At 37.1% G+C, this 14,232-nt stretch overlaps 1 protein-coding gene across 4 annotated transcripts in view; it reads left to right on the forward strand.

Annotated features, from left to right (window-relative positions):
• Positions 1–14,232, forward strand: part of VPS13D (vacuolar protein sorting 13 homolog D) — a 119,376-nt gene that overhangs the window by 85,842 nt on the left and 19,302 nt on the right. For all 4 annotated transcript variants that reach the window (XM_064525624.1, XM_064525625.1, XM_064525623.1 and 1 more), the window contains 2 exons: positions 5,457–5,589; positions 6,785–6,980. In XM_064525624.1, the coding sequence (XP_064381694.1) occupies positions 5,457–5,589; positions 6,785–6,980 (329 nt within the window). The remainder of the gene's footprint in view (positions 1–5,456; positions 5,590–6,784; positions 6,981–14,232) is intronic.

A 14,232-nucleotide genomic window follows, 5' to 3' on the forward strand; every position in this document is an offset into this window, starting at 1 on the left:
TGTTGAAACTGAAGAATGACTTTTAATCATCGTGCCTAGGGATTTTTCCTGTTTTGGAAAATGCAAGAGTGTGTGAGAAATGGAGATTACGTAATTCACAGTTTACATTAGACTTTCCAAATTAAATAAGTTTGAAATACTCCTTTCTCCACTGCTGAAATACCATGCTTACGAGCTTTGGTCTCTGAGAATCAGCTTTTATTATGGAGGAGAAAGTAGGAGCCATCATCAAGGTGTGGTGTTGAGGGCTTTCTGAAAGGTGGCGGTTTGCGGTGAGAGTTGCTTGGAGTTTAACAAAGTATTCTCTTTTAAAGGAAATCTGCAAAGCAGAAGTAAAAACTGAGTGAACCTTCTGATTTCTAATTTAAATGCAGTTGGCTGTGAGGTTTTCAACAAAAGTTGTAACTGACCTCTATTTAATCTAATTACTTTCTCCCTTAAAATTCCATGTCGGAATGTTCTACTTTGCTCAGTCAATAATATTTAAAAATGTACAATTCTCTGGTGCTAGAGTTACAGTGAGAAATTTGGACTAAAATCATAATTGAGTATTTGTCCTTTTGGGATGTTCTTAGTGAACTAGGCAGTGCCAAGAGCTTAAAAAGACTTTAAAAGATTACTTAAACTCATTCCCATGCCATGTGCTTCATGCATGGCTCAGAGGGAACATGCAGTACACAGTCTAGAACTAACTCAATTTTCATTTGCTTTGAATTCTTCTTGCAACACATAAGCCTTATTATTTGGCATACACTTTGATTCACAAAACACTATGTATGTTTCTTTCTTTTCTTCTATTACTTCAAACAGCTAAGGATGGAGAGTCTGTGATACAAGGTTTTGTGGCGAAACCATCTTCAGTGTTGTGCCTTTCATTTAGAAACAATCAAGAATAGATTGGTTTTATACACAGGTATTATTTCAGTCACTTTTGCAGATTGTGGTAGGTAGTTAATCAGTGACACTGTGTAAATGTGGAACAAGAAATGATGAATAGTCTGTTTCCTTGAGTCTACAGAGGAAGGTCAGGTATGCAGGATGTAGCTTGGTTGTGACAGAATGGCCAGCATACCCCTGGCTTACAGAAATGTAATAAAACCTTCAATAATCATGAAGTGCTGAGAGTGGTTTACATCATCTTCCAACGATAATGTTCGCAGTAGCATAATGTCCTGGAACGGAGTTAGAGGGAAATGTGAACGTCATTTTATTACCCCCTCCCCAGGAGAATCAGTTTATGCTAAACTATACAGGCTTGAGTTAACAAAGTGTAGTGGGTCAGGTCTTCTGCTTGCAATGTTACCAGCGTAGTTCCATGACTTCCAGTTGATAGCTTCACATCGCATATGAACTGGTGTGGGATGGAAACCGGGAATCAAGTGTCTGTAGAACGTAGACAAGGGAGAAGAGGTCAGCCGCCCTCTGTAGAGGGGAAATCTGGGAAGTAGCATCTTCCTGGGGGACAAAAAGAGCCAAAGAGGAAAAGAAAATACCTGTGAATGAAAGTGGAAGATTGTTAAGATCACTGGAGCTTTTCTGCAGAGGTGGTCCTTCTTCTGTCCAGGCAGAATGCATAAGGCAAAGCATTAAACAATGCATATTCTGCATAAGTTGGAATATTTCTAGTCCTTGAAATGGCAAAGCTTTTAATTAGTAGTCTGGATGACTCATACTTTACTTCATTTGGAAATGTTGAGGTAAAATAAACTGCCTTCTTGCATGTACTGCTTCATTCAGTGATCCTTCTGGTACCTGTCAGTAGGAAGCAGGTACTCAGCTAACACGGATGTACCTTGTTGCAATTGTGCTTTAAGGAAAAGGATATCTAAAGTGAAGAAAAATTCAAGGTAAAAGATTGAGCTACTAATTTGCATTTTGATAAACAACTAGACAAAGAAGTCATTGTGAAAATTAGGATAGAAAGGAAGGGAGTCACTTATAGAAGTGCTTTTATTAGTTGCATGTTTATTCCATAGATTGTTGTATTTAGTAATGTTGGCATTTAAGTGGTCTTAATTAGGCTTTGAAGTTATCATTTCTCACTTTATTAATAAAAGCCAAGGGAGGCAAGGGTGGGTTGCACTTTCATTGCCACCTTTATCGGGATACCCTTTGGAAAACCCACGTGACTGAGTTAACAGTTCAGCAACCCACCATTATACTCCTTTACAACTGAAAGCTCTTAATATCTAATATTGCACTTCTCAAAGGAGGCATGATATTTGAAAAAGGGCAAATCTGTTTTTGTGCATAACTTGTTCCAAGTCTCCTTCCTTTACAAGTTACTGTTTAACTGGGTGTTTAAACTGGGCTTAAGCTGCTTAGATTTCTGATGTTTATTCAAGTTTCTGATCCTGAACAAACCTGCAACTGTTGAGTAACTTGAAAACTGTTTTTCATGAAACAGCATGGTGATTTTGGTCTGCACAGATGGGGCATAAGGTGTTCTGTTATTTTAGAAATCTTTGTTTTTCTTCCTTATTTAGGTAGATACAATCCTGTTTGCTGAAACAGACTTCAAAACCATTTCACGGAAAGTATCTGAGGTGCATAGAAAAAAAACTTTCTGGCCCAGGAGTTATTTCACTCATGATGCGTTACGTATATTGGATAATTGAGAAATGTAGGCTATAGTGTTTAATTGCAGAAGTCTGGTTCAGATTATGAATTGGGATAATGCTTACACTATAGTCTGAACCTTTATTGCAAATCGAGTCTGTGCTTCACAGCAGAAGATGGCAAGTCGTTTGCTTGTTCTGCAGACCATAAGGTGACTTGCTAGTGCCTGTAAATATTTCAACTATTTTATCTTCACTGGTGTTTTATCTCTAATTAGCCAACTTGACCACATTTCCTGCTCTGAGATGCAGAATGTAAAGTTTTGCTATGGCCTCCAGCTGGAAAATGTTCCGAAGGGATGCAATGCACTTGTGTTCCTTGAGGTAACCCATTGCTTACTGTGTAAAGGATAGAGCTGGCGACAAAAGTTTGGCTTTAGCCTTTGGTAAATAAGGCCAGAAAACAAACACCAATTTACTTATTTATTTTCATCAAAAAGTAATTCAGTGCGAAGTCCGTGTTTTGTAATTAAACTCATGTTGAGTTTAGATTGTGTCACCTGAGTCAGGGTGAAACAGAAACATTTCATGGTCCATTAGAATCGTTAAATTGTTCTATTTACAGCTGGAATTTTGGTGTTATTTTCTAAGTAGCGTGAACAAAAATATCCCTGTTTAACCTTGCTTTTTTTTTTTTTTTTTTTTTTTTTTAACACTTCATGGAACATGAAACATACCATGTGATGACAAGATGAGCTTTTAACTTGTGTACTTATGATTTTTTCTTCTTTCTCCTTTACTAAGAAAATAATTATTTCTATACATTAAAACAGAATTGTTATTGACTATAAGAGGTCAGGTTCTTTTTCACAGAGGATAAGTCTGAGAGAAGAACAGATTACATTTACTAGGAAAGCTGGAATAGTGAATCTGATGAGTTCAAAAAAAAAAAAAAAAAAGCTGTTAAGAGAGCTTACCAGTTTTCATCAATAAAAAGTTTTTTATTCCTGTTAGCCACAGTCTGATATGCGCAGATGTAACTTTCAGACTGTGTCTTGAAAATCATTGTCCGGGCTTGACAGATGCCTTAATATGGTTTGAATTTTAGGCTTGTAGAACCTTTTGATTTTTATAGCAACTCCTCTAATCCTCTTAAAGCAAATTATTTATCTCCTCTCTACCCTTCCTCTCCCCCCCCCCCCCAAAAAAAAAAAAAAAAGTCGAAGCCCAAACACGGTTATAAGATAGTTTCAGGTCAGTTTGTATTTCTAGGCTAATTAAAAATAACATCTACATTAAGTTCACAAAGAGGTCAGAAGTAATTCAGTCAGTGATCTGTATGCTCTGTTTTGTGTCCGTGTGATCAAGTCACAGGAAGGGTCATGGGATTTAATTTTCATTCATGTGGCTAAAGCCTACTTCTTGAGATAATTGGAGCTATTGGACTAGTTTGTCTTTCTGAGCTGGCAAGTATCTAAAACTAGGAATCACGTCAGTAGCAAACCCCTGCCCCCAGCCTTGAGAAGAATGACAGGAAAATGAGGGAGGCTTGGTCATTGCATCAAGCACATAAAATAACTGCTTGTTTTTCTGTTTCTTTTTTTTAATCATATATTAGAATCAGGATTACAAGCCAGCTTTTAGTTGTCTTCATGTGCATAACTTAATTGCATGGGTTTTTTTTGGGGGGGGGAGAGGGGGTTGGTTGTTTTGTTTGCTTGTTTTTTAAACATATATGGATGCAGAAGAGACAATATTTGCAACGAAGCTAAGCTAAGGGATGGAAAGGGCAATGTCCAAACACAGTTCTTAAAGACTGAAGTACTTGTCATAGGGGAGGTATGATAATGCACAACAATAGTGATTTCACCTGTTACTGAAGCTATCTAATATCTTTGATATTCTTGTGGTACCCAGTACACTCCCCAACCCTAGTCTAAGACACAGCAGGGCATTAGTCTCTCTCCCTTAAAAATTAAGGACATTTATTTATTGAAAGGAGAAGACTGTAAGAATGTTGATGCTAGTTAGGGGAGGTACAGAAGATGAACACTACACAACCAAAAATAGGTAATATTTGGAGGTTATTATAGGAAAATGCCTATAATATCTTGAATAATATCCTGAATATGAGGTAAGATTCCAGGTTTTCTGTCACCCTTTCTTGCCTGCGCTCCAGCATTTCTTTTATATCTGATTATATCAAACTACAGGTCAATAGATCACAACAGATCATTCTTATTTGGTGCCCTTTTGTTGACTGATGTTCAGTAATGGTTGGAGTTCTCAGAACAAATACTGCTTGGATTTATACATGCTTCTTTATCTAATGTGTCTCAAGTCTTCCTCTATACTGTTAAAGTTAGGTATAAAGATTAAAAATGTGCCACACACAAATTTAAGATTCACCTTAGATCTTTGTTTTACAGTGTATAGCACCTGTGGACACTGTCAGCACAACCATTTTCAGTGGTCATCCCATGTGTTGCAACAGACATGACGTGGCTCCCCCACCAGCTCTTTTCACAACAGAGCCACTTCTACATTGTGTTTCTGAAATGAATATAAGTAACTTCTGCAAATGTTTTGGTCTCATGACAAGAATATTTGCCTTGAAGCTTTTCACATATCTCTGCAGAAGAAAAGCTTTGTATCTAAATAGCATTCTTCTGCATTTTCCAAAAGGTTATAGTTGGGTCACTGGTGCTTTCCTTCTTTTGGTACATCTTTCACAGACTAGTTAATTGGATTTCACAGACTTCATATATTTTGCCTTGACCGCTGTAGTTGGGCATCTTATGGGGTTTTGACTGTCATCTTAGGTCTTATATAAAGGAAAACCTATATAAAGGAAACGCCTTTTGTTCTTTTAATAATAGAAAAGTTGCTCTTTTACAGTTTGCTGGGACCTTATCAGATGGTTTGGGGAAGACAATGGATAACAGACATCAAACCGAACGAGAATACATTCGATATCATGCTGCAACTAGTGGAGAACATCTTGTTGCTGGAATCCAAGGACTTGCACATGGTAACTTCAACTGTAATTTCATCTCTTAGTAAAGTAATGAGCAGACTAAAAAGAACAGGGCATTACACCTTGTATTATTTGAGTGCCAAATGTTAAAATGCAAATGATTATGGTTGGACTGTAACTTTCCCATGCTTGCTTTCAGTTCCCCAAACCTGAGTTTCCTAAGAATTAGAACAGCAGTTTAAAGCAGCATTTCACCATTCTTTTGTTCTATGTTTTTTTTTCTTCTGTTTCTGTTTTTTAAGTCTACTGAAAGTTAAGGTAATGAATTTGTAAAAGACAGCAGACTAGTCTTAATTTGGCTAGAATTTCACATCCATTTAGTTCATGATTTATCTGCTGAAGTAAGTTGAATCAATACAAGCCAAGTTTAAATCAAATATTTACATTTTGCATTATCTTGGCTCTGTTTGTTTAAAAGTTATTCTTTTAGTGCATCTGTTGCAGCTCGTATAAAGGTTAATTCTTGGTTTCACCAAAACGTCATCTTTTCTGTGATGAGCAGAAAGCCTGTTATACTAGAGAAATGGCTCAGCTCTATCTCCAGAGTCACACTGGTATTGCTTTTGTGATGAAAATGACTCACTTCAGAGACACTGGATCAGTCCTTTGGCCCCTTTCATATTTAATTCTAATGGTAAAGGTATAGTGGAGGCATAACAGTCCTGTCACTGGTGTTCAATATAAAGGTTTGCTGACTATGTCACAGTTAAAATCGCATAATGCCAGTTCAAAGTAGTTTACTTTTTCTCGTGAAGAAATGCAGTTTTTCATTTTTCTATCTCAAACCTGTGTAGGCCTTTGTGGTAACAGGATTTTGTCACATTGTAACTGTTTCAGGAATAGATGAGGATTGTTTATGTAAATAAAACTTGGAAATAAAATAGTACAGAAATATAATACACTCATTAAATAATTGATTAAAACTTGTTCTATGGGATGTTATTAGTGTGTGTATGCATGTATATGTTACACGGGGTAAAAATTATAGATGTTTACACGGTATAAAATTCCTAGCTAATATGATCAGTTTTGAAATAGTTTTCGTATTACTTTAAATGCACAGTGCATCTCTGTCAAGTTTGAAAGTAAATCATTTAGGCAGACAGCATCAACTGTAGCAAGAGTCTGTATTTTGCTTTATTTTTAGAGGCAATACTTTTGGCCTGTTTGCTGTTCTTGTCTCTGCTAGGTATCATTGGAGGATTGACAAGTGTAATAACTTCAACAGTTGAAGGTGTGAAAACTGAAGGAGGTGTCAGTGGTTTCATTTCTGGCCTTGGGAAAGGGCTGGTTGGCACAGTAACCAAACCAGTGGCTGGAGCTTTGGATTTTGCATCAGAAACGGCACAGGCAGTGAGAGACACTGCAAGTCTAAGTGGCCCCAGGTCAGTGAGCAGTTTATATTTCCAATCAATAATATATTTAAAATGCATACTGCAATACCTGTTGCAATTTCCAGTCTGATTATCTTTCTTGGCCCAAAGGAACTGTAATTTAATCAAATTTACTGCGTATTATTAGTGGTGTGTCCCATTTTATTGAATTTGCTTTTTCTTTAAAACATAGTATTTATTGATAAGCTAATATTGGTGAAATTGGCACAGAAAAGCTGTAAGATAGGAAATTTTAAACTACTGCATCAGATTAAAGGAAATTCTTAAAAATAAAAAGCCTATTTGTAATAAGATTAAACTTCACCTTGGAATCGTCATGCAGAGTTGAAATGGGAGCGTTTTTTTCCCTCTTCTACCCCCATCATCCATTTAACCATGTAGGAAAGCAATTCTTCAGAAGTTTGAAGAGTTCTGGAGTCACACAGTGTCATTACCTTCTAATTTTCCTTCTGCGCAATAGTTCTCATTTACAAAAAGTGTGAACGTATGCCTTTTGTGCACATGCTCATCTGCTTACTCTTACGTATATGGATGCTAAGTGTCAACACATCTGGACAGATGCTTTGGCTTCCTTCCTGTGTTCAGTAACTAGCTTAATGTGGTCTCTACAAAATGATAATGATTGTTTAAAGTAAATGAATATTCATTAGTACTGACCGTGAATGTGGGAGAGGGAAAGAGCATAAACTCTAAGAAGGCTGCTCTGAGAGAAGACTCTCCCACTCTTTGTGGCCAAGAGGAAATTACTTTATATGATGGTACTGTGTGTGTCAAGAAGTCCTTCTATTGTATGCAAGATCCTGTGTGCTAAAGGAGTGGGGAAAAAACAATCGTAAGTGTATTTTATTTCCAGAGAGCTTAAAGGAAAATGTTTGCAAAGCATTGGGGTTTCTGGTTATTTTGTCTTCCCATTTGGCTTTTCCATTTCCTGTGTTTTATTATGCCACGCTTGGAATCCTGAGATGTCTACCATCAGTGTTTCAGTAAGGAACAATAAGCTTGATGAAGTGTGAGTGAGGTGCAGGAAACTTCCAAGAATGAACCTAGATGTACTTTGTTGTGAAAATAGTGTTTGCATGTGTAATGTCTCATGTTATTTAGTGCTTAGTTTGATTTGCAAAATCAAGAGGTCAACGATTACAATTTGGTAAGTAAATATGCATACACAGAATTATATTAGAACTGTAATAGTGCATCTCCAAGAAACAGATTTACTATTTTGCTTGCATACATCTTAATTCTGTAACTATGCAGTTTTTTGGTGTGGTGGTTTTTTTTTTTTTTTTTTTTTTTTTTTTTTGTTAAAAGGGATGGGGAGAACAGAACACCTGGCTATACTCTGTTAGTTGTTGCAGGAGTTGAGCTGTGTTTTTATTAGTGTGTTTCAAGATGCACGTATACTTAAAATTCATGTTTTGAAATACTTACATTAATGAGATACAAGCCTACATGCAGTAGTGATGTTATCAACAGCTGTGAAACTAGACAGCAACTGGGAAAGGGAGACCACAGGAACCTTATCTGTAGCTTGTGTGCCTTTGCAACACATTTCCCTTGAACTTGTTAGCTGACAATTAAGAGATGAGGTTAGGACAGTTGAGCTGAACCACATTTGAGCTTCCACAGAATTTTGAAATACTGTTATCATAGATCAGTATGATTAAATGATTTTCATCTTTACGCACTTTTCACAAATACAAGCATTACATAGAAGCTTTGTATTATGGCCAGTGTTCTGTGAAAAGGCTCTGATCCATCAACAAGGAAAAATTGAAAAGAAAAACCTTTCTCACTTACTAATTTGGAAAAACTTTGTGTGTGTGTTTTGAAGGGTTGAGGGCTGTGTAAAGGGGAGTTGAGTTATGTTGCTTTTCCAGTTTACAAAAATTGATCAAAGCTTATTTTTAATCAGAAGACAAATATACTTGAGAATACTTAGATAATGTGGGGGAAAAAAATCTTTAAGCAATCCTGCACCCATGTTTTGTTTTGATATGTTGTTTTTCATATGCTTATATAATCAAGCAACCAAATTGTTCTTTTAGGGGCTTAAAAAGAACAACAAAGCTTTTGGACATTTTTTTGACGGCTGTGTACCAATATCCCCCTGTCGCATTTGTTAACTGTTCAAGTATGTGTGGTTTGGAATCAAAATAAAATAGTGTTCCAAACCGAAATTGCTGGCTCAGGTTGAATTCTCTGTTTAAGTATGCTGGGCCATGTAGACTCTTCCAAACTAAGGATACAAAAACAGCCAAGCCTGATGAAAATAAGTTTATGGTATTAACTGATCTCAAGCGTAGTTCTGAACAACCTAACAGTGTGAGTCAATAAACAGGGTAACAGCCCTCAACCTTATTTTGAGACCGACAGTATATGAGCAAGTCTCAGATGTCAGCGTACAAGTTGAGTCAAGCAGTTAATTTCAGCTGCATTTAAATGGCATGATACATTATTATAAATTATAGGCCCTTTGGAATTCATATTATGTGGCTGAAGTTGACTCAGGAAAAAAAAAACACACACACAGAAATTAAGACATTTGATTTTAACCATTGGAACAGTTTTCCAAGAGATGGGGAATTTTAATTGAAATTGTAGGTTTTCCTGAAGGATACGTTCTAATTCCATTCCACTGAATGTTAATAGGAAGATGTGGGGTTACACTCTGGAGCCCGTGTTACTCGAGTGATCATGCTACGTGGACATAAGTCTCTTTTGGCTTTAAAATTTATTGATTTGTGTTGGGACTCATTGAGCTAGCACAAACTCAGTGTTTGGAACATGGAGTCTAACTAGTAGGGCTGGGAATGAATAAATAAAAAAATGTAGAAGAAACACAAAATGTGTATGTAAGGCACGATTAATCGTGTGGTAGGCTTTCTCAGCTAATACACTGCAGAGAGTATATTCTCAAGGTTTTCATGTTTTGAAGATGAAATTAAATATTGCTCACTTAGTACTGAATCAGCATACTGCTGTATATGTCACAAACTCTGCCCCAGGACCTGGTCCAGATCTGATTTCAGGGGTCTTCACACTAATGTCTGTGATGAAACTCTGGCGAAGCAGACAGTATTCTTTTGGTAAGCCCTTCCCAAGATTTACCTAGAAGCCAGAGAATATATTTATCAGCTAGTACTCATTGCACTGTATAAATCTGGAAATGTTACTGTATCGGTTGAATCTGTAAATGACTTGGTGTGATTTCCTTCATATCCTTTTTGTTCCCCCTTCCCCCCCCGCCATGGGAAAACAGACCTTTATTATGAACTACTTTCTCAAATGATGTTTTCCTTTTGTGCAAGTGTGTCCCTCTTGCTCCTGTGGCACCCTGTTAGATGGCTGTAGACACCTGCTTTTCCTCAGTTAGCCCCACCTCCCATCTTCAGTCACTGTCAAGCTTGCTTTTATGGGTTTACATTTTTCTGTTAGGAGTCCATCCAGATTCTCATTGCTTTTGTTGCACTACTTTGAAATCCTCCAGTCTGTAAGTTCCCATCAGCATTGTGTGAAAAGGGACAGTCATCTCCTCCCTGTTCTGTGACAAGCTGTGTGCTTCAAGCCATCCAAAGTTGTGCTGGCTGGTTTTACTGCCCTGTCACATTGCAAACTGATATCCAGTTTTCTGGTTACTGTTTTCCCCTAAGACTTTTTGTTGTTGTTTTGCTTTACTGCCTTGCAAGATCTTCTTGTCATTTAATATTTGTGTTCTGGATTATTTTTCCCCAACATGAACTGGGTTTCAATTTTTTAGGTTGAATCCCATTTCATTTCCTGCCATATTTCTAACCTCTGCAGGTTCTTTAGTGCCCCAGTGTCCTCACTGGAGTTCTAAACACCTCTTAGTTACTATTCTCTGCAAATATAATTTTATATGCTGCTTTTGCCAGATCCTTGAAGTAAAGTAAGCCTAGTTTTGTGCCCACACATCTTGCAACACCTCAGTAGATACTTCTCCCTGTTTAACTGATCATAGTGTTATCAGTCTCATCTGCCTTCTATTAGGTTTTAATTTATCCTTGGTAAGTTTTTTAGTTGTTAGAGGTTCAGTTCCTCATATGTCTACTTGAGCTTGTTCGTAAGTGACTGTAGGCTTTTCTTGTGGTGGAAGTCATTTATCAAACCACAGCACCTGTGCCTCTTCAGTATGGGTACTTTCATCTCAAAACCTTAAACTGAATTTTCTCAGAAAATGCACCTCTTAGCTGTTCTAGTTTATTAGCTAGCTAGAAACAGACAGTAATCCAGCATCCAAGACCTAAAACTATTTCTGAACAAATGAACCCTCAAGAGTGACTGGAAAACAGTTCTCTATCCCATTTATCTATTCAAAGAGGATTCCTGATGGCCATGAGACACTTCAGGCCTGTAATTACAGCTGCAGTTTTCTTTTTTCAGCTTTCCAGAAGAATGAAGTGTTTTCTTCCCCTTATTCAGAATTATTTTCCAAAAGGATGACTCAGATCAGAAGCAGTATAGTCTTTTCTAGAGTACACTCCCCTGAAAACAAAAAACAGAAAAGTCTCACATGCTGTACTTCAAGAAACTGATCCTTTTTTTGTTTAAAAAGGTGTTAAAAAAAAAAAAAAAACCATAAGGCTTAGAGGGTTTACTATAAAGAAAATGGTGTCTCTGTCTAAACTTACATGACTGGGTCAGATGTGCTGAAAAGCTGGGAATAAATCAGTAAATATTTTGTCATATTTATGTTTTGTTCCTGTAAAGCTAAAAGGTGTCAATTACATGCTGTAGTGGTGCAGTTTTCATAATTCTTTCTTAATCATTGAACTGATACTTCCATTAATGTTTAGACTAGATGAGTATGTAGAGCATTGCCTGGTGCAACAGCAGTGCAGTTTTGAGACCATGGATATGATATCACTTCCTGAGGGGACCTCAGTTCTTGACAGTGGTAGGAATTTTCAGATGTCAGTAATGATTATTTGCCTGTAAACGTAGTCCTTTCAAGATTTCTTTGCACGTTCACTCCTCCTGCCTACTTCCTCTTAGAGTCCCATGCAAGGAACTTGAACAGTAGAGGCGTCTTGATTGCTGTGGTTTCCAGAGTGCCTAAAGCCATGAGAACTGGAGGTGGAGTGCAGTGCAGCCCCACACGTTTCACTACACTCTGTAATTTCTACATACTCATACAGTGACTAATCCTTAAAAAAAAAAAAGTCCTTAGTTGTAAGACTTGCCGTTTAAAAAAAATACAAATATAGTTTGTAGAGCAGTAAATAATTTCTTTTGCATTTTATTCTGTCAGAGATCCAGAAAGAGAGGACAGTAGAGTTAAGACAAATCTGTGTGGGGGAGAAATACACTGGCTGCAATACTGTAACTGGAAAAAAGCAAGGGGGGGAAAACAGCTTTTTCTTCTCTCCCCCTCTTCCCCCCTTCCCTCCCTCCCAGTTGACACACTGACATCTCACAATTTGTTCCCTTTGCCGTCCCCCTCTAGGACAAAGAGCTGAAGAATAATTACTTGGGAGCACAGCCTCTGTTTTTCACAATAAAGCAGAATTAGCTATGCATGGTTGAAGAAAATAGGCCTGATGCATGCAGTTTTCCTGATTCTGCAGTCCACAGGATATAGTTTAAAAAAAGAAAGAAAGAAAAAAAAAGATGAACCTTTAAAACATTCAAGTTGCTTCATATTATTTTATTGTAGGCTCTATAATCCTAGAGCCTTATGTATAAAAATCTCACGTAATTTCCAAAACAATACATTTCATTCTATGAAAGCACTGTTCACTGCTTATCACCCAGCAGAAGCCCAGATGAATGGGAGAATCCAAACTCTGCATTAACACATCCCTCTCCCTCTCCTTGTTAGAGAGTGTAAACAGACATAAGCTGGTTCCAGCCATATACCAAACTATAATACCTTTTTACACATTACTGCAAATACTTTGCTTAAATTCTGAAGAATTTTTTTCCAGGAGAAAATTTTCTTCATTGGTAGGTACCGGTACGTTCATGCTTGGAGCATTTGTGAAGTCAGTTCTCTTTACAGTTGACTGTCCCCCTTTTCTGAACTTGCCCTGATTTAACTATTCAGGGTTTGGACCTATGGCAACCACATAGTACTTCATTAATATTATATAGATGCAGTTACTTTAACATTTGCTGTATATGAATATTTTTAAGTAATAGGCTTTAGGAAAAATCAGCAGTTACTGGCTTGGATTAGGGAGTATTTAATGCACAATGTAAGGCATCTTTGAGTTGACATATTATTTCCGATTAGCCTATGGAGCTTGCTCGCTAGATTTAGGCAGCAGGATTCAAGATAGGTAAACTTGAAAACAAAGACCTTTGCTATTTTTAAAAAGACACTCCTTCAATCTGAAGGGTGTTCATAGGGTGCAAAGGGTGTTGCTGGAGCTGTTAATTAGAACTTACCTTTTGCATTTAATTTCCATTTTTGTGCAGTCTGCGTACAAGCAAAGAGGTTTTAGACTCTCTAAATTCTAATACTGAATGCTAAGGCTTTAGTTAAGACTTCTTTTTGTTTAAAACCTTTTGTTGTGCTATGACAGAATGTATTTCTACTATTAAAACTGAACAGTAGCTTGGTTTTCTACTGTCGCTATGTTCACCATTGGTAACATTACTGTTAATGCTAAGAAATACTTTAAAGGAGACTTCATGAGGGACTGAACTGTAATTCTGAGTGTCTATTTTGTAGGTAAGAAAAATTTTCCACTGTAATATTAATGTTTAATTTGACATTTGAGGGCAGAAATATACCTTGATTGATTACAGACTGTTGGGTTAGGGGCAGGAATGGCCAGGAGCGCCGGAATGGAATGTTGTGAGGGGAGGACAGATGAGTGTAAAAGGGAAACATTAAATAATTGAATAATGCTGAGTAGTTAGAGCATAAAATGTGCAATTACATCTTTCTTTATGTCCATTCATGATTATCAACAAATAGTTTTGAAAAGATGAATACAGTTCTTGCTGTGATAAGAAGTAAAATATTTCCTAGTGCCTTGAGAAGCTACAGCTAGAGGCAAGTGTGTTTGGCTGAATGGTACAGCATCAAGCAAAATTTGCATAGTTTTCACATTAAACAAAAGACAGTTGCTGTAGCTGGGATCAGAACAGGAACTGGATTAAGCTTCATTGTGTACAGTAACTGGTTTGGAAAAAGTTGTGCAGGGACACGAACTTGCTTTGAACTTTCTTGTCTTAAGCAGGTGATCAGAGTCTTATTCTTGCGAAACCCACTTCT

This window comes from Dromaius novaehollandiae, chromosome 24, assembly GCF_036370855.1.
Source record: "Dromaius novaehollandiae isolate bDroNov1 chromosome 24, bDroNov1.hap1, whole genome shotgun sequence".
In the NCBI taxonomy this organism is placed as follows: domain Eukaryota; kingdom Metazoa; phylum Chordata; class Aves; order Casuariiformes; family Dromaiidae; genus Dromaius; species Dromaius novaehollandiae.